Here is a 25,394-nt window from a genome sequence, read left to right on the forward strand (position 1 = left end):
TGTTTAAAGCTGTTTATTAAAAAACAGATTTGTGCATTTATAAAACATGAAGCTGCTATAGCAGATAGTAGCTTCCTTGGTATTCCCCACTTGTTCCCAGCACATACTTTATAGTTCAGAATAGCAACTAGGCAAATAAGGAAGACAATAAATGGAATAATGAGATTCGCCACAGCAATGATCAGGTGTGTCGGTGATACTTGGTCAGCTACCTTCCACTCAGTTCTGGAAGCCTTGCTGCAAAAGGTAGGTTTTCTAGGAAAGAATGCAATTTTCCTGTGTATGCTTTGAGTTCCTAGAAAACACAATTTCACAGCAACAGAAGCACAAAATTGTCAGAAAGTGCGCTCAACTGGTGTGTATTTATTGCGCAATAAAACTGTGGAGCACAAAGGCCCAGAGTAAGATTTCCTTCTCTACAGGCATTGCTAATGGTATATCTTCCAGCTGTTTGTGCATGAGTCACGATTAAAGCCTTCAACAATCTTACCACTTTAGGGATGTCCACACATACTGATTTTTCAGAGTACATATTTAATTTGTCTGTTCTCCTATGATGGGAGATAAACCACCCTCTTCAAAGTTGGTGCTACAATATCTGTTTAACAAAAAGGGGGCAGAACTGACAAAGACTATTTTAAAGGGTAATTATAGCTGTCAGAGGTAATAAACTTAACCTATCAAGGAGGAGAGAGGCAACTGTGAATACAAAGAACATTATTCCAAGAATAAACATTAATGCCATGGGCTCTGTTTTAACACAGCTCGTTTTTCTCAAGTTCTTCACTTTATACAATAACTAGAGTAAAAGACTATTAATAATGTATATGTTGTATGTAAAAACTGTTAGAAGACTGCTACCCACCAACCTCTAGACTTTCATCCGAGTCATATGAAATACAATCTCTGTTGCCTGGGCACCAGTTCATCACACAAAACATGTTCTTCAACATCTCCCTTTTGAGGACACACTGAGCACTGGATTTTATTTATACACTCCATATAGCTCTAGCTACAGGGACCCCTAGTTCTAGAGTTGCCATCAGCCTATCAGAATTGTAGTCACAAAACTCTCAGCATCAAACCTACATCACCCAAATTGTTACAATTTCTCGATAGATGTGTCCGACAGAACTGAGCTCCATCTTCAGAACACACTAAATTGTACTCCATAATTTTGACTTCATAATTTATTTGGAAATATGGGTAGATGGAAGATAGCATAAAGACGCTGAAAGGTCACAGAAGATTGAAACACTTTGTGCAACAGAACCTGAAAGAGACAGACTTCAAGTTGAAGACCTGCAGAGATTTTCTAAAATAATCTACAGCATGTCTCTTTAGCAATCCTGAGATTCTTTAAAGAAATCCTCTGGAATTTCAGGAGACCACTCTGGATTATGCTATCTGAACAGATAGCATTTGGCTGTTTGGGACACTTAAAATTGCAGGCATTTTAAACATGAATACAGTGGTACCTCCAGGGCTTTTTTTCTCATAGAACGCTCAGAACGGCGTTCCGGGACCTTTTTTTTTGCAAAAAAACAAAAAAAAACAAAACTCCCTCTGAAAGCCTATTGCTAGGCAATCTTGGCCCTTTTTTTAATAACTCATGGACTTCAACTCCCAGAATTCCTGAGCCACCCATGCTGAGGTGAAAGGGAGAGGTTTCCAAGCTGAGCCATGCTGGCTCAGGAATTCTGGGAGTTGAAGTCCTTGAGTCATAAAAGAGCCTGCACTAGAAGAAGACATTAAAATTATTTACAGGATTACTTCTTTAGGAACTAAACTTTTAGAATGTAAAACAGCTAATTCAAAAAAGCCAACAGGAAAGAACCTCACATTTTTCATTTGCTTCTGTCTTTCGGAAGGTAAAAGTAGATAACAAAATAATCTATTTCCTATGTTAACATCTCTGCAACAGTATAACAAAGTTTTGGATGATGAAATTATTTTTTTATCTAAGGATAACTAATGATAACAGCTCTTAAATCTGTTATTTTGTTTTAATTTTGCACAAAAAAATTGAATAATTTGCATTTGCATTCATTTACAAATAGAATATGTTGTTAAAATGTATTGGTGTTGAAATAATTAGTGCACACATATACCTAAAACCAGTTTATTGCATTTGGCAATTATACTAAAAAAAATCTCATTGCCAACCAATATAATACATTTAATTTGAAATCAAGTGAAAAATTGATTTAAATTATTTTATTAAAACAAATTAATGGCAATTCTTTTTTAAGGAGTTGCCTCAAACAAAATGAGTTTGACATGCCTGCTCTAGATAGGTGAATGCTCCAAAATAAATTCTAGACCAGGCTTGTACATGCAGCCTACCAAGCACCCTTGGACAGAGCACAGACTTAAAAAAAAGTAATAAAATCACCACCACTACCCTGAAAGTCATGTTGCCTAGTGCCTCCATGGCTTACCATGACCACAAACTCCAACACTGTACAGGGAGTGCAGAATTATTAGGCAAGTTGTATTTTTGAGGATTAATTTTATTATTGAACAACAACCATGTTCTCAATGAACCCAAAAAACTCATTAATATCAAAGCTGAATATTTTTGGAAGTAGTTTTTAGTTTGTTTTTAGTTATAGCTATTTTAGGGGGATATCTGTGTGTGCAGGTGACTATTACTGTGCATAATAATTAGGCAACTTAACAAAAAACAAATATATACCCATTTCAATTATTTATTTTTACCAGTGAAACCAATATAACATCTCAACATTCACAAATATACATTTCTGACATTCAAAAACATAACAAAAACAAATCAGTGACCAATATAGCCACCTTTCTTTGCAAGGACACTCAAAAGCCTGCCATCCATGGATTCTGTCAGTGTTTTGATCTGTTCACCATCAACATTGCATGCAGCAGCAACCACAGCCTCCCAGACACTGTTCAGAGAGGTGTACTGTTTTCCCTCCTTGTAAATCTCACATTTGATGATGGACCACAGGTTCTCAATGGGGTTCAGATCAGGTGAACAAGGAGGCCATGTCATTAGATTTCCTTCTTTTATACCCTTTCTTGCCAGCCACGCTGTGGAGTACTTGGACGCGTGTGATGGAGCATTGTCCTGCATGAAAATCATGTTTTTCTTGAAGGATGCAGACTTCTTCCTGTACCACTGCTTGAAGAAGGTGTCTTCCAGAAACTGGCAGTAGGACTGGGAGTTGAGCTTGACTCCATCCTCAACCCGAAAAGGCCCCACAAGCTCATCTTTGATGATACCAGCCCAAACCAGTACTCCACCTACACCTTGCTGGCGTCTGAGTCGGACTGGAGCTCTCTGCCCTTTACCAATCCAGCCACGGGCCCATCCATCTGGCCCATCAAGACTCACTCTCATTTCATCAGTCCATAAAACCTTAGAAAAATCAGTCTTGAGATATTTCTTGGCCCAGTCTTGACGTTTCAGCTTGTGTGTCTTGTTCAGTGATGGTCGTCTTTCAGCCTTTCTTACCTTGGCCATGTCTCTGAGTATTGCACACCTTGTGCTTTTGGGCACTCCAGTGATGTTGCAGCTCTGAAATATGGCCAAACTGGTGGCAAGTGGCATCTTGGCAGCTGCACGCTTGACTTTTCTCAGTTCATGGGCAGTTATTTTGCGCCTTGGTTTCTCCACACGCTTCTTGCGACCCTGTTGACTATTTTGAATGAAACGCTTGATTGTTCGATGATCACGCTTCAGAAGCTTTGCAATTTTAAGAGTGCTGCATCCCTCTGCAAGATATCTCACTATTTTTGACTTTTCTGAGCCTGTCAAGTCCTTCTTTTGACCCATTTTGCCAAAGGAAAGGAAGTTGCCTAATAATTATGCACACCTGATACAGGGTGTTGATGTCATTAGACCACACCCCTTCTCATTACAGAGATGCACATCACCTAATATGCTTAATTGGTAGTAGGCTTTCGAGCCTATACAGCTTGGAGTAAGACAACATGCATAAAGGGGATGATGTGGTCAAAATACTCATTTGCCTAATAATTCTGCACTCCCTGTAGATGCGCCTCTAGTCACCAAATCATTCATTAGCCCACCAGCATTCCTTTGCAGACCACAAAGATTTTTAATTTATCAGTGTTGGACTTTCCCTTCTACAAGTTGCACAGACCTCTTCTAGATTTTCCTCTTGCCTTTCCGAGTTAACTCCTTGGTCTGTCATTGAGCAAGAATTGACTTTGTAGGGAAGCATATTATCATTTGATGTATATTTAACATATGTTCTACCTTTATTTACCAAATATATAATATTTGTAGCAAACTCACATGGCGAGGTTTGGGGAAACTCACAATATTTTTAAAATCATAAGATTAAAACATAAAAGCAGGGCTTTTTTTCTGCATTGCCTGGCCCACACTGCCTCCGCCGCACGCACCGCGCAGCCCCGCCGTGTAGAGCGGGCCCTGCTGCTCCCACAGCACCAGCCGTGCTGGCTCCAGCCCCAGGCGGCAGCCTGCCCCCTCATACCCGTGACCGCAGCAGCGCCGCCCCCCCACCCCACCTCCTGTGCCCAAGATGAGAGTTCCAGCACTTTTTTTTTTTTTTTAGAAAAAAAGCACTGGGTACCTCGATACTCATCATTAATTGTTTCTGGAAGGTGCGATGAGTACCAAAAATGATGAGTACCAAACAATTTTTCCCCATAAGGAATAAATAATGTAGTGAGTCACAAGGCAACCAACATAGACAAGTTCTAGTTTGTGCATTGAGTACTAAACAAATGATGAGAACCAGAATAACATTTTTGTGTCAAAATGTGTTGAGTACCAAATTTGATGAGTTTCAAAGCAGTTGAGTACCAAGGTACCACTGTATTACAATTAAATGCTTCATATTCATATTAAAATATACATCTTAGGGGGAAAATCACACAGAACTCATGAACCTGAATATGCTTATTTTTTTGAGTCAGCATATTTAGAAGAGACTGCTAGTTATTATCAGTATGATTTATTGTTTCCTCCCATTTTCTTTTAGAACAGAATATTTAAACAAATGTATTCAGTAATCCCCATTTTTTAGTTTACTGATACTGGGGGTATGCTGTTAACATTATATGTAAAACCAGTTAAGCTGGTGGGCAAAAGAATAGTGTTTTATACATAGTTTTTAGTTGCATGCAGTTGGGCCTCAGCAACTGAGTACTTTTCTTTTTTTCAATAGCAGCTGGCATTCTTTGGAAGTATAATACAATATATGTATGGCATTTCATACATTGCATAGATTTTTGTGATTTATTTGCTATATATATATGCATGCACACAAAATTTATTTATGTCATATTATTGAAATGACAATTTCTCACAGTACAGCCAGGTATGTAACAGCAGCAATTGGCTGGATTATACTAATCCATATAATCCATGGATTAGATATAGTATATACTATAGTATATCTAATCCAATATCCCCTCATGGACAAACAAATGCCTATGACAAGATTATAAGAATAATTACAACAAAACTAATGGTGCTCTGCTGCTGATGTTTTTTTAACAGTTGGTATCCAAAGGAAAATGCAACTAATCTTTACAGCCTTGTATTTCATCTATTTGTCTATCTCAGTTTTGGTCCAAAATGGTGATCAACAATATATCTTATGGTTGGAAATGCCACATCTAAGCTATGCACAGTGATTGTTTTTGTTTACCCTAATTCTCCCAATGTTCAGTTTGACAGAATGATTTTAGAGTTGCTCTTATTTTATTATACTATATATAATTTTATATTCTTTTACCATGCCCTGTATTTATTTCCGTTTTCCTTACGCTGTCATCAAATGATGTAATATTTCTTCTCCTTAACCTTTACCATTCTGGCTTCCTTAGAATTCATCCTTTCCAGTTTTAAAACTGTACAATCTCTTTAAAGTAAGGTCCCCATCACATAAAGGGACTGTGATATTTTTTTTTTTGTTTTTAATTCGTTCTAAGATGACTTTGTAATAATGCCGCTTGGGGGGGCCCAAAAGCCCTAATAAGCAGGCATATACATAGAATGAAGGCTATTGCTAAGCACATTGGTTTGTGCTTAAATTGTAAGCCACCCTGAGTCTTCGGAGAAGGGCGGGATATAAATGGGATTACAATAAAATAAAAATAAAAATAAAAAAATAAGAATTTCAAGTCTACCTTTTGCAGTATCAGTTGATGTTTTGATCAAAATGCACACTTGAGACTTGTACATCTCAGGCTCTACGCTTGCACCAAGTTGCACTGAAATGCAATTATTTTCTTCCCCAGGCCTTATATTTTATTTTTCTAGTAATACAAGCTTTTCAAACTAGAGGAATTTATTTATGTACAAATTATTATAAAGTTTTAGAAATTTTGTTCTTTAAAAGTTCTATATTTATTTGGTGGAAGGCCAAAAAAAATTCATTATAACCAATTTGCATTTGGGGCAGGGAGCAAATAGTATAAATAGTATGAAATCTGTAATATATGCTCTTCTAATAGAATGGAAAGTGGCATTCTGATAGCTCCCCAAATGCCAAAATAATGTTATAATTTCTTCTGCAACCTGCTGAACAGCAGGACAGAATTATGGCTGGTCGATTTTTGCATGTGCAAAAAAATCTCATTTGAGCCTAGTTTGTCTAAAGCTTTTAGAGAAGTTTCATTTCTAATTTCTTCCATTCCAAAAGTACATTTCCAGATATCACAGCATTTAGGTGAGCTGGCCGAAGGCATCTTTTCCTAATTATCATCTATAAATTTGTAGGACACATAATATGTATTCTGTTAATGCCTAACACTGACAAAAAGAGGGGACTGCTTTATTCTTACTCAGAGCAGATTTTTAATATGTAAAACTCAAAATAATTATCTGCTTTTGTAACTTTCACTATCTATGCCATTTTGTCACAAAAGTTTAACTCTAGTTAATAACAGTATTCAAATTCTAGTTGTTACTTGGTAATTATATGGAAAAAGACGGACTGAATTTCTGAAGTAGAAATTACACAACACTTGCATTTAGAAATCATGAACTTAATTTCACAAGATACAGCCATTTTTTTTCCAACTGAATGAAAACAAAGTATTCCTCTTTTAAATTCCAGGAAATTTATTGAAATACGTTTGTAAAGACTGTCATATAGATGTCATTCATCTTCATAACGGTTACCAATATAACACCTTTAAATAAGAATTGTTATTCCACACAATAAATGGATTTAAATATCACATTAGGTCATTCTGTTGTGTGAACCTAGCTAACTATAGCTTGTTCAGTAGACTGTTGTTCAATTGTGGCATAACATAAATGTGTACCCTTTCTATGGGTAGAGGCTAGTTCCTTCCTTGCACAATAACAAAATAATTTCCCCACATGTATATAACACTTATGCAACATTGGAACTGAAAATGCCATTTTAATGTTAATTTTCTACAAAAAATGTGAAATCTAACCTAAAGCAATATACAGAAGATGCTTTTTTTTACATAGATTCTATATAAACAGGATGTATGTCTTATCCATAGATATGTAGCGACTACTTTAACTAGTATAAAGTGATTATTTTAACTAGTATAAATTGAGAGACCTGTAGAAAAGAATGATATCTAGGAGACTGACACAACAACAACAGCAGCAATTAGAACGCTTTTCGGGGTGAAATCCTCTGGTGAAATCCAGAGCCATAGATTAGAGACTGGGTGATTTCCAAAGTCAGAAAATTCCAGTTTTAGGAAGCACTAAAAGGCCAATAATGGGGACAATGAAGGAGAAGCAAAGTGTTGAAAAGACTCTGTTATTCTGTTTCTACTTTGTCCTATCACCTTCTTTTTCATGGCTCTGAGTTCAAATCAATCCTGCCAATATTAGAGATTACCTGTTTTGAATTATGCCCAGATCTTTAATTACTTCCTGGAATTTTGATCCAGGTTCACTGCCCTAAAGACTTTCAGAACTTACAATCGCTCATACCCCCCCCCCTTTCCCCTTAACCAGGTCTAAAAAACATGAAAAAGAGGACGAAAAAGTATGAGGATAAAATATACATTGGCACCAATCTTTAAAATTGCAATGCCTATAAAGTAGGCAGCTGGATACAGATTGGGGAGAAGGAAGCAAGGATGGAGCTGATCTTTCTGTAGAGCTGGAAATATCCAGAAAACTAAATATTTAGACTGATTTTTCAGTTGCCGACAAAATTCCTATTCCAGGGCTTTCTCCACAAATGGCTTAGGAACACTGTTTCAAGCACCTTCACTGAGACAAGAAATTCAAAAGGTATATGAGAGGTTCTGCATTCACTATTCCTAGACTGTTTTATAAACCGATGAGCCACAATATCTGATAAAATGAAAAGATTCTAAATAAAGTTTAGTGATACCTTTTTTGTGGTGTTTTATATCAGCGTGGTAGGAAAAGTTTTATTTCGCTGAATAAATCATGCAGTGCACCTTTTGTGTCTAACCGACATACAGATAAAAGGGTTGATTAAAATCAATAATTTAAATTGGGGCTTTCTGCTTGGTAATTAATATCATGGCAAAAATCAATGTAGATGATTTCCAGTCCCCAGATTCTATCAGCAAGGACCACTTCACTGGTTTTATAATTGATGCTTTCTTAAGTAAAAGGCACAAGGAAATTCTCTATAATCACCAATACTGATATTTATTTTCTACACTAGATTTACTCAAGAGAAACCCCCCCCCCCAATATAATTCGTATATACCAGGGGTGTCAAACTGGCAGCCTGCGGGCCGGAGATGTCACACACAGGACACGCCCACCCTGGCTCTGCAACGGCAAAAAAGTCATGATACGTAATGTGACTCGATCGAGTTTGACATTCGTGCTATATACATTAGTGGCAGATGGCTGCTGTAAGGTGCACTGCCTTAAGAACATGCATTATCTTCTCCACTGCTCTGCTCGAATAAGCACCATAATTAGGAGTCATTCAGCAGGTCATGTTGCTCAACTGTATGTTCCAGAAATTTGTTTACTTTTGTGCTTATTATGATATGCAAATGTATCCATTATGATGTAGTATTCGGTGAAAGCCAGGCCACAATGGCTTGTTCAATAAACCATGTTTTTAAACATCTTGTCACTGTGGGGTATGTGAATGCAGCTATTGGCAGATCCAGTAGTTAAAACATTAGATTTGTGTCCGATACAGAAAGGAATTTTTTTTAATCTATTTTGAAAGTAGTTTATGTTGAGACTGTCCTCAACAGAGTTGCAAGTTTAGAAAGCTGTGAATATTCTATGGCAAATATGCCACTATGCCGTTCTTTCTTTTGCTGATTTATTTAAAACATTAAAATATTATATTGATAGAAATTATGTTTCCTCTTCCTTTATTTAATGTTTATTTGATAGGATGTTTATACAATTTTATTCCTAAAATGTATTTCAGGCATTTTTCTGATACTGAGATTATATATGCAATAAGGTTCTAATCTGTGCACTTGTGCTACATATTTTGCTGAATAAGTACGATAAATGGGATAAAAGGAGTGTGCGGTACTTATTCATAGGATAAATATGTAAAGCTACCCATAGACAGAGTGCATGCTATACAAAGGCACCAATATACTGCTAGCATATGATGAGAGTTCTATACCCACTCATCTGAAAAACATCAAGCTGAAAAAAAGGATCCTTAGCATTAGTTATAAAAAGTATTGTCCTCACATTTAAAATAGTCCAATGTTCGGTTAGTCTAATGTTTCTTTGAAAAGTTTCAAAGAACTTTTCCAAGTAGAAAACAGCTAAAACTAGAATCTTAGCATATTATTCCCCACAATCCTGTCTGGTACGATCTATCATAAAATTTGGAACACATCTGACAACTCTACTACGTAAGAAATTGGGATCTAAGATGTATTACTTTAATGTCAGTTTACAGTGCAACTGTTGAATTAAAAATAAAATAAAATCAAGCACCATACAGCTTGAAAGTACTGCATAAGCATTTTGAATATTTTTAAGGCTGTTTGATCCAAGGAAACAAGGTTTCAAAAAATTAGCATGCATATTTCCTAGGACATTTTTATTTTATCAGTAAATATAAATATTAAAAAAAGCAACAGGGGCTGCTGGGATTTCCATCGCTAAGTGATGCAGTAATGAAGCATGAACATTACATGACAGCATCACTTAGTGACAACAATCCCCATAGTGCCTATTACCACTAAGCAAAGCAAAGATTTTGTGTTGTTAAGCGAGCAACCTGTGAGTCATAAGCTGGCAGACAGGTAAACAGTTGCTGTCAGATGGAGGAGTGTGTGGAGGTGGCTGTGAGGTGCGAGCTCATCAGGCTGGGAAAGATTGCTGCCAGGAGAGGAGGCTGCAAGCAACTGACTAAAATGACTTGCGACTTTCCCTACTGACTTCATCGATTTTCCTTGTGGGAAACTGGCTGCAAATGGTGATCATTTGTCCACAAGATGCTGCAATCGTCATAAATGCGAGTCAATTGCCAAGCTCCCAGATCGTGATCACTTTATCTGAAACGATATAGGGTTTCCTGCTTGGGCAGGGGGGGTTAGACGAGGTTCCTTCCAATTCTGTTATTCTGTTATTTGACCAGGATGATACTGGGATGGCTGAACGTCAAAGACTAGTCATAACTGCCACTTATTTAGCACCATCGTAACTTCGCACATTGAACGAACGGTCATTAAAATGAAAGTACCTGTTTCTAAGAATATAGGACAGGTCAAGGTCTTCAGCAAAAAAGAAACAAATCTCTGTGCTATTTCCAACATTGAAAAGGTCGCACATGTCCTCTTCAGCCCCACTCCAAGGCACGAAAGGGAATTTACATGTATTCTTTCTTAGTGTAATTGCAGTGTGACAAGCAGTACAGAGAATAAAATTCAGAAGTACACATAGGAGCTTGCAGTCTCAATGTTGTCACTTTTGGCTTACAAACCATTTGTATATTTTCATCCTATATTTGCCATCTTGGATATGATTTATCTACAACATATATTATTTCTAAGCAATTTATAATATTTACAATTTACAAAAAAATCTTTAAATTAAAAATTATGTATACATTAAAGAAATTTAATCATTCAATATTCAAATAACTTGAATAAGAATAATAACAATAATTTTACTTTATCTCTATAATACTGTTTCAATATTTATATTGTAGATCAATAAAAGGCTGAAGCTTCTACAAATGCTTCAGAACAGAAATTAAGAATTTCTCCTTACCTCATCTAAATCCTTTATATAAACTGGCTTTTCCACTAAACCCATTGGCATTGGTTCAGTGTGAGGTATTTTTACTTCTTCATACATTTTATTATTTTCTCTCTCAATACCTTCTGGCAAAAGCATCTGTAAAAATTAAAAAGAAGAAAGGGAAGGAGAAAAACAGTTTAAAGTAATGAGTTGGACATAGAACAATTTCATCTCAGCAGTAGCAAACTACAGCTAACTAAACAGTTAGCAAATTAAGTATCAATTAAAACATTCTCTAAAACAAGCAAAAGTTTCTAAATATAGAAAAGCAAATATTTGGAATTCTATTAGTTAATTCACTCCATTTAATAATTCTGGTATGCTAGATGTTTCCCATTTCTACAGTGACTGTAAAAAATGTTTTTTTTTTCAGAAAAGAGAGAAATCAGAAAAATTTTTGGAATACAGTAATCTGAATGCATGTCATTATATCTTCCATTTATTGAAACTAGAGCTGAGTTTCTGCTTGTAAATCTGACTATTTAAGATGGTCTTTCCACTATCTGCTCAGGAGTGGGAAAATTCATGCTAAGCAGCCAAGAAAATAATGAGCTTGTTTGCAGGGGGATTAAAAAAAACCCATATGGTTCCTTTTTCATGGCACACATTTTTAACATACTATTGTAGATTATAGATCCCTTTTAAGACTAGCCTTCCTTTATGTAAGCCAGTCTGTAACTCCCAGAAAGGGCACAACAGCAGGGAATTTCAAGACTTAACAGTCCTAACACATCTGGGGGAACACTAGCTGCAGAAATCTGTACCATTATGTTATCCAATGAAATACATTTTGGCAAGAATAAGGCTGCATGCTTTTTGCTGTTTACTTCAACAGCAAAATTACTTGACCATATTTATTTATTTATTTGTTTTTATAAACCGCCCTTCTCCCGAGGGACTCGGGGCGGTGTACAGAATAAGGTAGGTATACAGAATGAACAATAGTGAAAAAAACAATAGTAAAAAACAAACTGGGACCCCAATTAGAGCTATCAGGCCAGGCCGGACTGCTGGAACAGGTAAGTTTTTAAGTCGCGCCGGAAGGTGCGGAGGTCGGGGGCCATCCGGATTTCGGTTGGTAAGCTGTTCCAGAGGGCTGGCGCACACACTGAGAATGCCCTCCCCCTGGGGGCCACCAGCCGACATTCCTTGAGCGGTGGCACCCTGAGGAGGCCCTCTCTGTGGGAGCGCACAGGACGGTGGGGTGCTGACATTGGTAGAAGGTGCTCCCGTAGGTAGTCCGGACCCATGCCATGTAGGGCTTTGTATGTCATTGTTAGCACCTTGAACTTCACACGGAAGGCAACTGGAAGCCAGTGCAGCGCACGGAGGAGAGGTGTGATATGGGAGTATCGGGAGGCTCCCAAGAGTGTCCGTGCCGCTGCACTTTGCACCAGTTGAAGCTTCCGAGTGGATCTCAAGGGCAGCCCCATGTAGAGAGCGTTACAGTAGTCTAGGCGAGAGGTCACAAGAGCATGGGTGACTGTACGTAAGGCATCCAGGTCCAGATAAGGCCGTAAATATGCTCAGAGAGGGCATCTTTCAGTTGGTCAACCAATAATTTCAACTATGTAGCTGTAAGATTATTTAAGTACAAAGGACCAGAACGACTGGCAAAGTGTAAGAATACTTCTACAAAGCCTTTGGATAAAATGAGTCTACTTTCTTGTCTTTCTCCTTCTTTTACTGAATATATTTTTTCTTGTCGTTCATACTACTTCATAATAAAGAAACATCTGCACCAAAGAGTAAAATTAAGTGTGCAAACCAGCTTCAAAACTTAATTCAATTAATTATAATCAGCTTTATAACACAGGTAGATATCACACCATGATTAAAGCAAATGTGAAGGGTTAGATAAACATCACGCAGAGGAAAGAAAAGGAAAAATGTGGTAAATATAGGACAGTTTGAATATGTTCCTGGTGTTCTAATTACGACGAAACAATCAGGTATTCTGGTTTGCTTTACCATCTGGTTATGACTTCTTTAGATTCCTAATTAATATACAACACAACAGAAAATTCTGAATCTTTGGCCCAGAGATTTGTAACAAATGAATAAATTTATTTTTCCATTGTTCCAGCTGAGAATACCTAACATTCTGTAACTTGAGAGCCATTAGGAACAATACGGTTCTATTCAAGAGTAGATCTAATTTATAACTTGAAGTAACATCTTTCACCCCTTGGGTGGTCCACTAATATATGTTCTTGCCAATAAAAGGATTTCAATATTTCAAGGAAAAAACAGCTGAATATAGCAAAAGTCTTCCAAGCCCCCGAACCATTTCATGGAATTAATGGGAATGAATTCTTATATATAACTTTAGGGCCAAGTGACTGACATTTCTCACCGTAAGAAAATAGGCAGGTTTCTATCAAAGGGGGGGGGGTAAACAGTGGGAACAAAAATTAACCCTTCCAAATAAGAAAATACCATTCCAAACTATTCTAAGGAAGCTCACTTAAATTCGTTACTCAGAAGGAAACTTTCGAAGCATACCTTTGATCCCCCAATAAAAGCTGATGTTTTCCTAGCTTCAGCTTGTGAGTCATAAACATGCGGGTAATGAATTCTGTCGAATTCCATGTCTCGTTGTCTGCTTAAAACTGGCATTGTGCGGGCGTTCAAAAGTGCTTGTTCTCTGTAACCACAAGAGGAAAACAAGTCACAATCAAAACTAATAGGAACTCAATACAGAATGCAGTGATGCCATGGAAATGATTACAAATACTAAGCAAATTCAAACTCAGAGGGATAGAGAGCTTCATATTGGACATCAGAGTGGTGTTACATTTCAAATGTTCTTTGAGCAAAGAAGTCTGCACACGTTAGCATCATTCATCATGGCCTCTTTTAGGGAAGTAGAAATGGCGAACAATTCTCACCGATCATCTTCAGTCAAATGAAAGCTATAGAATTCTGCATGGATATACAGGTACTCCTCAAGTTGTGACTGCAAATAGGACTGGGACTGTGGTCGCTAAGGGATGGGCTTGTAAAGCATGATGTTATCTAATCACATTGCTTTGTGATTGCAATCCAAGCAATCCCCAAGATATGCAAGTCATTAAGTGGAAAGTGAAAAAGGTATCAGGCACACAGGTGACACAGGGTGGAGGAAGTCCCTGGAAGGCCAGGCATAGATCATGCACTAGTTGGGGAAGGGGAACTTGGTGCAATGCGAGTTCAGAAAAGTCAAGGAACGAGTGTGTGGGGTACCTGTGTGCCAAGTGCATGGAGACCAAAGAAAGAGAGTGCAGGGCATGTGTGTATCTGAGTGCAGGGAAGCTAAGGAAGGAGCAGATGTGGTACTTGTGAACACAGGGAGGCCATAAAAGGAGGGTGCAGGGTGCGTCTGTTTGCAAGTACAAGGTGGCCTGCAAAAAGGGGAGGGGCAGAGGGGCATGAATATGCAAGCAGGCCAAGGAAAGAGGGCATCAGGTAAGTGCAATCACAGGGAGGCTATGAAAAGAGAGTGCTAGTGGCTGTGTGTGTGGGGGGGGAGTGAGGAAAAGCCCAGAGAAGGAGGGCATGGGTGAGTGCATGTCTAAGTGTGAACACAGGAAGGCTGGGAAAGAAAGGTCAGGATTATTATGGACGAACACTTGTAAAAAGCACAGGGAGGCTGGGAAAGGAGGATGCTGGTGTTTGCATGTGTGCGTGGAAGTGCAAGGAGGCCAGGGAAGGAAGGTGCTAGTGGGTTGGTGTGATGGATCCTCTTGAGTGGAGAATGCAGAGTAAAAGTTACATTATTTTTTATAACTTAAAAAAAGGGTTAACAAGCAATTATTCAAATCAACCGTCCATTCGTGCCTTTCAGAATATTCCCTTCCTTGCCAGAAATAAAGTTTTTCTACCTCCATATAGCTTTTTCAAAGGGCACTGAGGTTTGAACACCCTTCCAGTTTGGCACTGACAAGGTTCATGCACACATTAATGTCTCACTTAGCAACAGAAATTTTGGGCTCAATTGTGGTCATAACTCGAGGACTACCTATGCTTTAATTATAATTTGACTTGTAATTGAAACTTTCTCATTGACAGAACCAAATTGAGGGAAAGTAAATGCTTGGCAAATATCAACGATAGCGTTACCCTGAAACTTCTTACCTTTGCATCCGTAACTCCTTCGGATCAAAAGAGATTCCTGCATCAACAAGAATTTCTCCTTCATCCCCAGTTCGTTTTTCTCGCCTGGCATTTCGTTTTTCTTCACGGCGATATAATTTCATTAGCTGCTTCTCTTGTTCAGACTGAATGGTGACTTGGCAGCCATAATTTGGCTTAGAATTTTCCCCTGTAAATTTTCTGCACTGTTCTGTAACATGGAAACACACTCAGCTATTTATAGATTCCTGATCTCTGCACTCTTGGTTCTGAGCAATACTATGGAAGCTTAAAAGTAATTTTATGAAGTATTTAAAATTGACTAAAATATTGGGGGGGAAAGATGTATCAGTTGTATTTCAGATACCCTTTTACAAAATAGAATAGAATCAAGAAGATCCCATTATCAGAACACAATCTAAGCCTGAAAAAGGAAGCAGATATAGAATAGCAAAGCAAAATACCCGGCAAAATTAAAGCCTCTAAACTAATGCACTGCAAATTCATTCCTCCAATATCCTTACAGATTTCAACAGAATTGGCTTCAATTTGGCCTATTAAACCTTTAATTCAATTTGTGTATAAAGGCTTGGTATCTGGAAGATGTTTGTATTGGTTGTCTAATATTCAATAGTACAAGCTTTTATTACTTATTTATCAAATTTATATAGCTACTCAACCCCGCAAATATAATGTTTTTTACATCGACTGATTTAACATAGCAATGTATTTTAAACCTGATTATTCTGGAACACTAGAAGATAAAATTCCTTTATCATAGACTCTGAGTATTTGGAGCATACTGAGGGATCATCTCCCAAAGAAAAATGCAATCAAACTATATTGACAATCATGTCTACCATTTTTTTTAAAAAAAAAAAATCTCAAAAAGATGTGGGTTTTTTCTCAATTCTTTAGGGAGGAAATAAACTGCGCAGTTAAAAATTTTGGTTTTACCAGTCTCACTACAATATATAAAATAATTTATTTTTCTTAAAGAAAGAATTTAGCTATGCAACTTTGTAAAGTTGGTACTTACCTTGTAAAGACTGTAGTTTGTAATCATTTGGCCCAGAGAAAGATCTCTCCACAATGGTAATTCTGTTCTGCAGGAGTTTTTCTATTAATTCAAATCCTTCAGGTCCTAGTAATTCAAACAACTGAATATTTGGGGGGGGGGAGAAAAAAATGATTTTATCATTTTGGTTGATACGGTCTATTTACAAAAGTCTGCATATTCACAATTTGAAGGTACCGTATTGCCCCAGCATTACTCAGGAATTTAAGAGAGCCAAAAGAAACTCCTGAGCCGAGGTTTCAGCAAGCAAACAACTTTTATTTTGATCAAAATAGAGTCGGGTGGCCACATCTCTCTTCGTGGCTGGTAGAGAGATGAAGGCAACAACCAGGAAAGATGTCTCCCACCTTTTATACCTTTCCAGAACAAAGAGATCTGGTCTTGGTACTAGGAACCAAAAGGTACAGAAAAATAATTCCTAGATGATGACTCATACACAACAACCCCAGGCTCCACCATAACTCCTTTTTCCCCTCCCCTCACCAGGCTCTTTTCATGTAAGCAATCCCCTGTACCTAAAGCATGAAACATTTGCTTTTATATAACTAATTTCCCAATATAAAGTACCTACAAAGCTGCTTGCACATAAACAAAGATGATTACAAAGTATCACTACTAATATCAATATTACTAACATCAACCTTAAGCATAATAAAATCCCTTCAGTACCAGGTTCAACAATTGAAAAACATACAGTTTCTCCTACTTGCCATTACACGTGGAGTCTATGCACATGAAGGTACTATAAGATTTTGCTAATGACATTAGGGGATGACCCTACAAAGGGTCAAGAACTGATTAAGAGAGCCCATTTTCTTATATTTACATAGATTCATTTCAGCATCAAGCAGCATGAAAGCACTGCACAGACAGATACTGCTATCAACACTGTCAAAAATTACTACCTAAACCAATTCAGAACATGATCCACATATGGAAGTCCAAATTCACACCAGTTCTTATGACTCTGGGAGATGAATTCAAATGAATCAAGTCATTATTTAAAAAAAACACCAAATTATCATACTATCAGTCGTACTTGCTGAGCAGCAGAAAATTAATTAAGTCATAAGAAATTACAAATCTTCTCAGTATATTAGTGCATTAAAAAGACACTTAATTTTTGTTGGGAAACATCTAGTCCTGGGTGAAGAAGGTATGATTGGCCAACTTAGAGAGTCCCACTTAGCAAATTAACTAAATTAAATTTAAATTCAAGGTGCTGGTGATGACCTATAAAGCCCTAAATGGCTTGGGTCCGGGATATCTGAGGGAACACCTGCTGCCTGCATCAAGTTCCCTTCGTCCTGTGCGCTCCCACAGGGAGGGCCTTCTCAGGGTGGCGCCGGCAAAAGATTGCCGGCGGGCAACACCCAGGGGGAGGGCCTTCTCTGTGGGTGCGCCTGCCCTTTGGAACCAGTTACTCGTAGAGCTCAGGACTGCCCCTGATTTTCGTTCGTTCCGCCGGGACCTGAAGACCTGGCTCTTTGAGCTTTCCGGCCAGGACTGAGAATTTTTAATTTTTAACTTATTGTAATTGGGTTTTAATTAGAGTTACAGGGGTTTTATATTTTACTCAAGGATAATTTAATTATTTTAATTGTTATTAACTTTTTTGTATTGTAGTGTTATTTTTAATTGCCTTGTGAACCGCCCTGAGTCCTATGGGAGAAGGGCGGTATATAAGTTCAATAAATAAAACAAATAATAATAAATGCTTGGTTCTCAAAAAGCTAAGCCAAACTGGTACCTAGATGACTAGCCAAACCTAGGAATTTGGAAAATACCTCCAAAAGCAAGGACTTCTGCCTCTGCTGTATTGTTGCCACAAAAACATCACAAATGTAGTCATAAAATCATCAGGCGACAAACTTGACTAAAGGGATCCTTAACATACCTCTGAAAAGTCCAGAGTAATTTTATGCATTATCATACTACTTAATGAAACAAACACATCTTCCACAACACTAGATCTTTATCAAATAACACAACTTCATAATTTCAAAACAGCACCAAAATCAGCTTCTCCAACTTTTTTGTAAAATTTTAAGAAAGTCTGTTAATAATCTTCAAAAATCACTTACAAAATTACGTTACAGTACTATATAAATAAAAGATAAAAGATAAAATTAAATACCCAATGGCAATGTGTCTCTTATTTTGCTTTCCTAAGAAAAGCCATTTTTATAGTTACATGTTTTAGGAATTATTAAAAGAAAAAAAAGAAAAGGAGGGGCTTTCTGGTTTTTTTGGTCTGAGGAAGCATAAATTGTCCTTGTGTGACATTTAAAACAATATTTAAATAGCATTGCTAAGAATATATTCACATATAGTCAGAAGAAAAGATAATGTGACTATTTATGTGTATGCAAGGCTATACATTTTTCCAAACCTGATACAATCATTCTGTATACATGAAAAAAAATTCACAATGAAATACTAAAAAGTTCTTATATAATTCTCTTAATTTTCATTTGCATTTCTTCCACATAAAGACATCAACAATGTCCTTTCAAGTGCCAGAAAACCAACTTAACATCAATCATATGTTGTCATGACTTAACTCCAATAAATCATACTAATATCTTCAGTAGTCCATGGGTACACAGCAAATTTCAATTTACTAGCTATTTACTGCTAGTAATTATACCTGTAAAGGGATGCGGCGGCTCAGTGGGTTAGGACGCTGAGCTTGTCGATCAGAAGGTCGGCAGTTTGGCAGGTCAAATCCCGAGTGCCGTGTAACAGAGTGAGCGCCTGTTACTCGTCCCAGCTTCTGCCAACCTAGCAGTTCGAAAGCACGTAAAAATGCAAGTAGAAAAATAGGGACCACTCCAGTGGGAAGGTAACAGCGTTCCGTGTGCCTTTGGCATCTAGTCATGCCGACCACGGAGACGTCTTCGGACAAGCGCTGGCTCTTCGGCTTTGAAACGGAAATGAGCACCGGCCCCTAGAGTCGGAAACGACTAGCACGCATGTGCGGGGGAACCTTTACCTTTACCTTAATTATATCTGTATCTTGACACTATTTTGATTAGTGAATACTGTGAATATCGCAATATCGCAAAATCACAGTATAATTACAAAAAAAATCTTAACTATTATTACATCTCTTGTATAATATATACTGGTTGTCCTCGACTTACGACTACAATTGAGCCCAATATTCTCATCGCTAAACAAGGCAGTGACGTGACTTTTGCTCCAGGTATGACTGAGTTTTGACCTTTCTTGACACAGCTCTTATATGAAATCACTGCAGTTGTTAAGTTAGTAACAACTAGTTAATTAGTTGTTAAGTGAATCTGGCTTCCTCACTGACTTTGCTTGTCAGAAGGTCGCAAAAGGTGATCACAAGACCCCAGGACATTGCAACTGTCATAAATATATGCCAGATGCCAAGTGTCCAAATACTGATCACATGACCATGGGGATGTTGCAACAGTCATCAGTGTGAAAAATGGTCAAAAGTCACCTTTTTTAAAAATGCTATTGTAACTTTGATCAGTCACTAAACAAATGGCTGGAAACTACTTGTGCCAGTAGAGATGCTGGCTAGGAAGAACTTCTGGCATTAATTTGGGGAAAATTGGATCAAAACTAGGTAAGCTACGGGTGGTCCGACCTATAGCATCTTTATTTCATGGACATCTGGAAGGTCATACGTTGCTTACTTTTGCTCTTATGAAGCTTACTTTTGATAAGAAAATAGGCTGGGATATAAAGCATCCAAATGTATTTTTATTTTTACATCAAGGATCTTGCAAAACACCACTTGGCAAAACAGCTTTGAAAGCAGTGGGATTTTTAATTCTATTTCCCAACGGGTATGAAGTTCTATTATTAAAATTAAAAAAACAACATTAATTTAAAATAATACAACCTGTACTTGAAAGATTTGAGGATCTCTCTTTCTAAGCACAGTCATTTTCATTTCTTCTAGAACAGGGGTAGGCAATCTTGGCTCTTTTATGACTCATGGACTTCAACTATGCTGATTCAGGAATTCTGGGAGTTGAAGTCCATGAGTCATAAAAGAGCCGAGGTTGCCTACCCCTGTTCTACAAGGACAAAATCTTGACTCTAATTACTATTATATAACTAGAGGAAATTAGTCAATTGAATCTGATTAGTATACCATACAAAACAAAGTTTATGTTTGGCAGAGTTGGAGGGAGAAAATTTTTGACAAGATGAAGATGCCACAGAAGAGGTCCAGACCAAATAGCACATGCTTGTTTTCACCAATATGTAGCAAAAGGTTTCTATCCTTGGCTGTAGAGAGATGCTTAAACCTAGCAGCTGTAAATAATAAATCTCAATTTCTTAGTAACATCATAGGCCAGAATTCTAGGCTGCAATTTTTCCCTTTGTGTGCTTAAAGTGGGCCATCCAAATTGGCCCATTCCATACGTAAAATATGCACTGTTTATATATAAATGAACAACCCTGTACTTACAGCATTGTTTAACACTGAACTGCTTGAGACCATCAAGGAAAATATGCCCCTGTTAGATAATTATGTCTTTATAACACATGCATTGATGAAAATGCCCCCCCCCCAAAAAAAAAGATACAACAGGCATTAAGAACACTGTTTCCAATCCAAATGGGTGTGAACAATAAACTGCAGCTAATTGCGGTTTTATAAATAATGGCAATTATGCTGAGCTATAGGAGGTGCTACCAATTTCAGTTTTAAATACTGTACTGAGTATGTAGCTGTAAATGGATCAGCTCCAATTTAAACGGTCCTGAACAAGCGGGAGAACTCAAGTGTCATCAGATTACATGTTCAAAAATTATTTATTTATTTAAGAAAATCTATAGGGCCGCCCGATTCACTCTCAGTGACTCCAGGCGGCTTACAAAGATGAAAGCCCAATACCACTGCAATTAAAAAAAACCAACAACCACGAGTCAAATTAGTCTATTTATTATTATTATTATTATTATTATTATTATTATTATTATTATTATTATTATCATTATCATTATTATTACATTTTACAAGATCGACTTTCAGACAAAGTTTTGCTGGAGCCGTTTCCCATTTCAAAAGAAACCAGTTGATTACACAGCAGCTCACAAGCACTGCCTATAGTATGTTAGTTAGGAAAGAAGCAGCTGCAAAAGAAGAGCCCCGGAAGCAAACTTTGGTCCTATTTCAGCAAAGAAGAAAACGCAACAGCTGGAAGGCATCTGGGAGATTTGGATGTTGATTCATCTAAAGGGAGAGGGAAAGGGCAACAGCTAATATATGAAAAAGTCAAGTTGTGGATGCCCGTTAGAGACAAATGTGCCAGCAGGGAGCATGGGTGGGCTAGAAAGGAAGATTTGGAAACATCTGGTTTGCAGCAATTAAGACCCCATTTTCCTGCTACTGTAAACAAAAGCACATGCTAGATTTTGTGCTCGACAAAGAACACTGTACAGGAAAAGTTGCCAAGAGAGGTGGCTTTTTATTTCCCTTTTGAAAGAGACCTTTTAACAACAAGCCTCATTTATTTCTGCACGACACAGCTCTTGAAACTTTCTGGAATTATACATGATGCTGATGTCTTTTGCTGGGTTTTTTTTTTATAATAAAAAAAATAAATTGGTAAGCCAGGAAAGTGTTCAAAAGCGTATCTGTCCTTACTGTCTAGGACCCCAAATTTAAAACGCTCAAAAGTCACGTATTAGGTTGAAAGGAAAGCATCTTACATAAACTATTGAAATTCTTACTTTTTAAAAAATAGTTACTCATCTCCCGGTACAGGGATGGCCAGAAGATAATTCTGCATCTATCAGTAAAATCTGGATACAGCTTAGCTCTGTAAGTCAAATGAGCACAAGCCTAGGACCCCTCCATCAAGGTCCAAATTCAAAAATTTAATTGCTATATGAAGTCAGGAATGAAGGTGAATCTAAGTGTTCCAAGATGGGTTGATCCTGCTATATGGACTCTGGGTATAACGTACATAGGAGGAGGACATGGAAACTGCTGATGGAAACAAACGAAATGCAAAGAGAAAACTAAATGGATAAGAGATTTTAGAATGTGTCACCCAGCAGCATAATTGGAAAACGTGAAGAAATAGCTGCAATCCAAAGTGGATGTGCACAATGCCACTTGAGGATTCTACCCAAGCCAAGAAAGGAAAAACAGTCTGTGGTTAACGCTGTTAAAAAAAAGTACAACTATACAAACTGGGTCCTTCCAAATAATTTGAATTTCAACCTTCTGCCAATGAAGCCAGCAGCAAAAGATTTCAAAAGTCCCCCAAATACTTTGAGGGCACTGGATTGCCTTTTCTTCCAGGGATGGATTTTATAAGGGTTACCGTACTCTCTCAATTTAAAATAATACACTTTGAAGGTATATTGAATAAGATGGTCCCACCAATGCCAAAGGCAATTAGTTTGAGTTCCTGGACTGCGTAGTGTTGCAGAAAAAGTTAATTAAAGAATATAAATGGAAAAGGTACGATGAGGCACATCAATACTTTTAAAACCAGCATTGAACTACAGCTCTTTGGAGCTTCAAAGAGCATGTTAATACTGAAATGGGGCTATGCTGCTTTGATCTGAATGCTAAAAGTGGCTTAAAAGCACGAGGCATTCTGTTTCTAACAGAAGGAATGGATCAAATAAGCTTGGTTCAACCACAGAGTAGCAATTCAATTTTCCAAATCAAGGCACTGCCATATTATATGTCAGATTACATGTTGCAGTGGTCTGGCTCACATTAAAAAGTAACTTACAATTTATAGCCATGCTGGATTGGAATGAGCTTCCGTAATGCTAAATGCTCCAACACTGGAAGTATTTAAGAAGAGATTGGATAACCAGCTATCTGAAATGGTATAGGACAGGGGTAGGCAACCTCAGCTCTTTTATGACTCATGGACTTCAACTCCCAGAATTCCTGAGTCAGGAATGCTATGCTGACTCAGGAATTCTGGGAGTTGAAGTCCATGAGTCATAAAAGAGCCGAGCTTGCCTACCCCTGGTATAGGGTTTCCTGCCTGAGCAAGGGGGTTGGACTAGAACAGAGGTCCACAACCTTTTGGGCACCAGGGACTGGTTACATGGAGTTTTCCGCGGGCCGGAGGGGGCGTGGTTTGTCTGCTGCCTGCGTCCTGTGCATGGGGCTTTCCTTGTTTGTGTGGACCAGTTGCTGGCATGCTACGGCTCAGTACTGTTCCACGGACCAGGGGTTGGGGACCCCTGGACTAGAAGACCTCCAACTCTGTTATTCTGTTACTTTGTTAAGCTTCCGTGTAATACTCAAAATCCAGCTTTTCATTCTTTCCTCATGACTAAGTGCAGGAAGAAATTATAATTCATTTCCTTTTCTTAATTCTTGGCTTGTATCATACACTGATGTGTCCAATAAATCATATTTATTTATTTAACATATTTGTGCAGCTACCCATCTCACCCTTAATTTAAAATAAAAAGCACAATTGAAAAATAACTATAAAAAGGCACACAAAACAGAAGAGGATGATACTAACCACAGCAAGGGAGCCACTGTAAAATTTCCCCAGTGCCCCTGGCCTGATTGAGGGACGTGTGCGATATTGAGAGGAATGGGACTAATCTCAGTATGGGGGTAGGGGGGAGAAAAGTGAGCGCTACAACACAGAAGGCCCACCTCCTGGGACCTGCAAAATGTAATTTCCTGGCAGACAGGACTCATAGCATGCCTTCTTTGCCAGACCTGTTGCGGTGAGCAAATGCGACGAGAAAAAAGCAGGTAACTTGGCCCCATGCTATGAAGTGCTTTAAAGGTCAAAAACAGCACTTGAATTGGACCTGGAATCAAACCAGAAACCAAGGCAGCTGAAAGAGCAATGGTATAATGTGTACAGTTCTAGGGGCACAGATAAATGCCTGCGCCACTGCATTTTTGCAGAAGCTTCCGAGGTGTCCCCACATAGAGCCCATTACAGAAATGCAAACAAAAGGTCACTGGAGCATGAGTGAAATTGAGTAGTCCCTTGATCTAGGAACAGCTGCAATTGGCGCACAGTAGGAAGCTGTGCAAAGCCATGAGCACCACTTGGTCTTTGAGCAAGAGTCATGAGTGCGAAAGGATCCCAAGGTTGTGTTCCAGCACAAAAGATGGCAGAGTCCTAGAACAGAAGGCACCAACATCCAAAGCTACTGGGTCTTTCCAGGATTCAGCTGAAGTCTGCTGTACCCCATCCAGACATTTCACAGCACCAGGATAAGATATTTGCAGCATCACTTAATTCGTCTGGAGCAGAAATGTATACGTAACTGAGTATCATCAGCATACTGATGATGCCTCGTCCCATAGTGAAGGAGTTTATTCAGTGGCCTCACATAAATAGGATGGGTTAGAGTACCAAAACCTGTAGTACCTCACATAGCAGGTGCTGAGAGCAAGACCTCTCATCCCCAATCCCTTGGAATTGTTCCCAGAGAAAGGAGGGGAACCAGCATGGCACACGCCACCCAGCTCCAATCTTCTGAGCTTATTCAGGAGACTTTTGTGATTTATCGTACTGAAAGCTGTAGAAGTTAAGTAGGGCAAGGATGGATGCACATCTCTCATCTAGTCCTCACCAGAGATTATCCAAAAGCATGACCATTTCCATCCCCTACGCAGGCCTGAATCCCGAATGAAAAACAACCATATAATTCATAGTCTGCTTCTTGAAGTAACCATGTTTTGGCAATTGTCTAAAGAATTTTTACCCAGGCTTCCTAGTTCATGTTAACAAGATTGCATGTGGAATAACCAAAATGTGTTAATTTGTTCTCCTGATAAGCAGAAGTGGGGAGAGCAAGCATACCCACACTGGAGGCTTTGCACTTGCCCACTACTACATCATTTCTAAAGAGGTTATAAATCACTGTTCAAAATAAAGTTTTCCAGAGCTATACATTTAAACTAAATACTGTACGGGTAGTCAATGACTTACAATCACAACTGAGCCC

At 38.1% G+C, this 25,394-nt stretch overlaps 1 protein-coding gene across 1 annotated transcript in view; it reads right to left on the reverse strand.

Annotated features, from left to right (window-relative positions):
- Positions 1-25,394, reverse strand: part of ASCC3 (activating signal cointegrator 1 complex subunit 3) — a 270,899-nt gene that overhangs the window by 230,625 nt on the left and 14,880 nt on the right. Inside the window, exons 5-8 of the mRNA XM_083371881.1 lie at positions 16,401-16,521; positions 15,365-15,572; positions 13,754-13,895; positions 11,219-11,344 (exon numbers count right to left, since the gene is read on the reverse strand). Coding sequence (XP_083228007.1) covers positions 11,219-11,344; positions 13,754-13,895; positions 15,365-15,572; positions 16,401-16,521 — 597 coding nt within the window. The remainder of the gene's footprint in view (positions 1-11,218; positions 11,345-13,753; positions 13,896-15,364; positions 15,573-16,400; positions 16,522-25,394) is intronic.

Source organism: Vipera ursinii, assembly GCF_947247035.1.
Source record: "Vipera ursinii genome assembly, chromosome: 1".
In the NCBI taxonomy this organism is placed as follows: Eukaryota; Metazoa; Chordata; class Lepidosauria; order Squamata; family Viperidae; genus Vipera; species Vipera ursinii.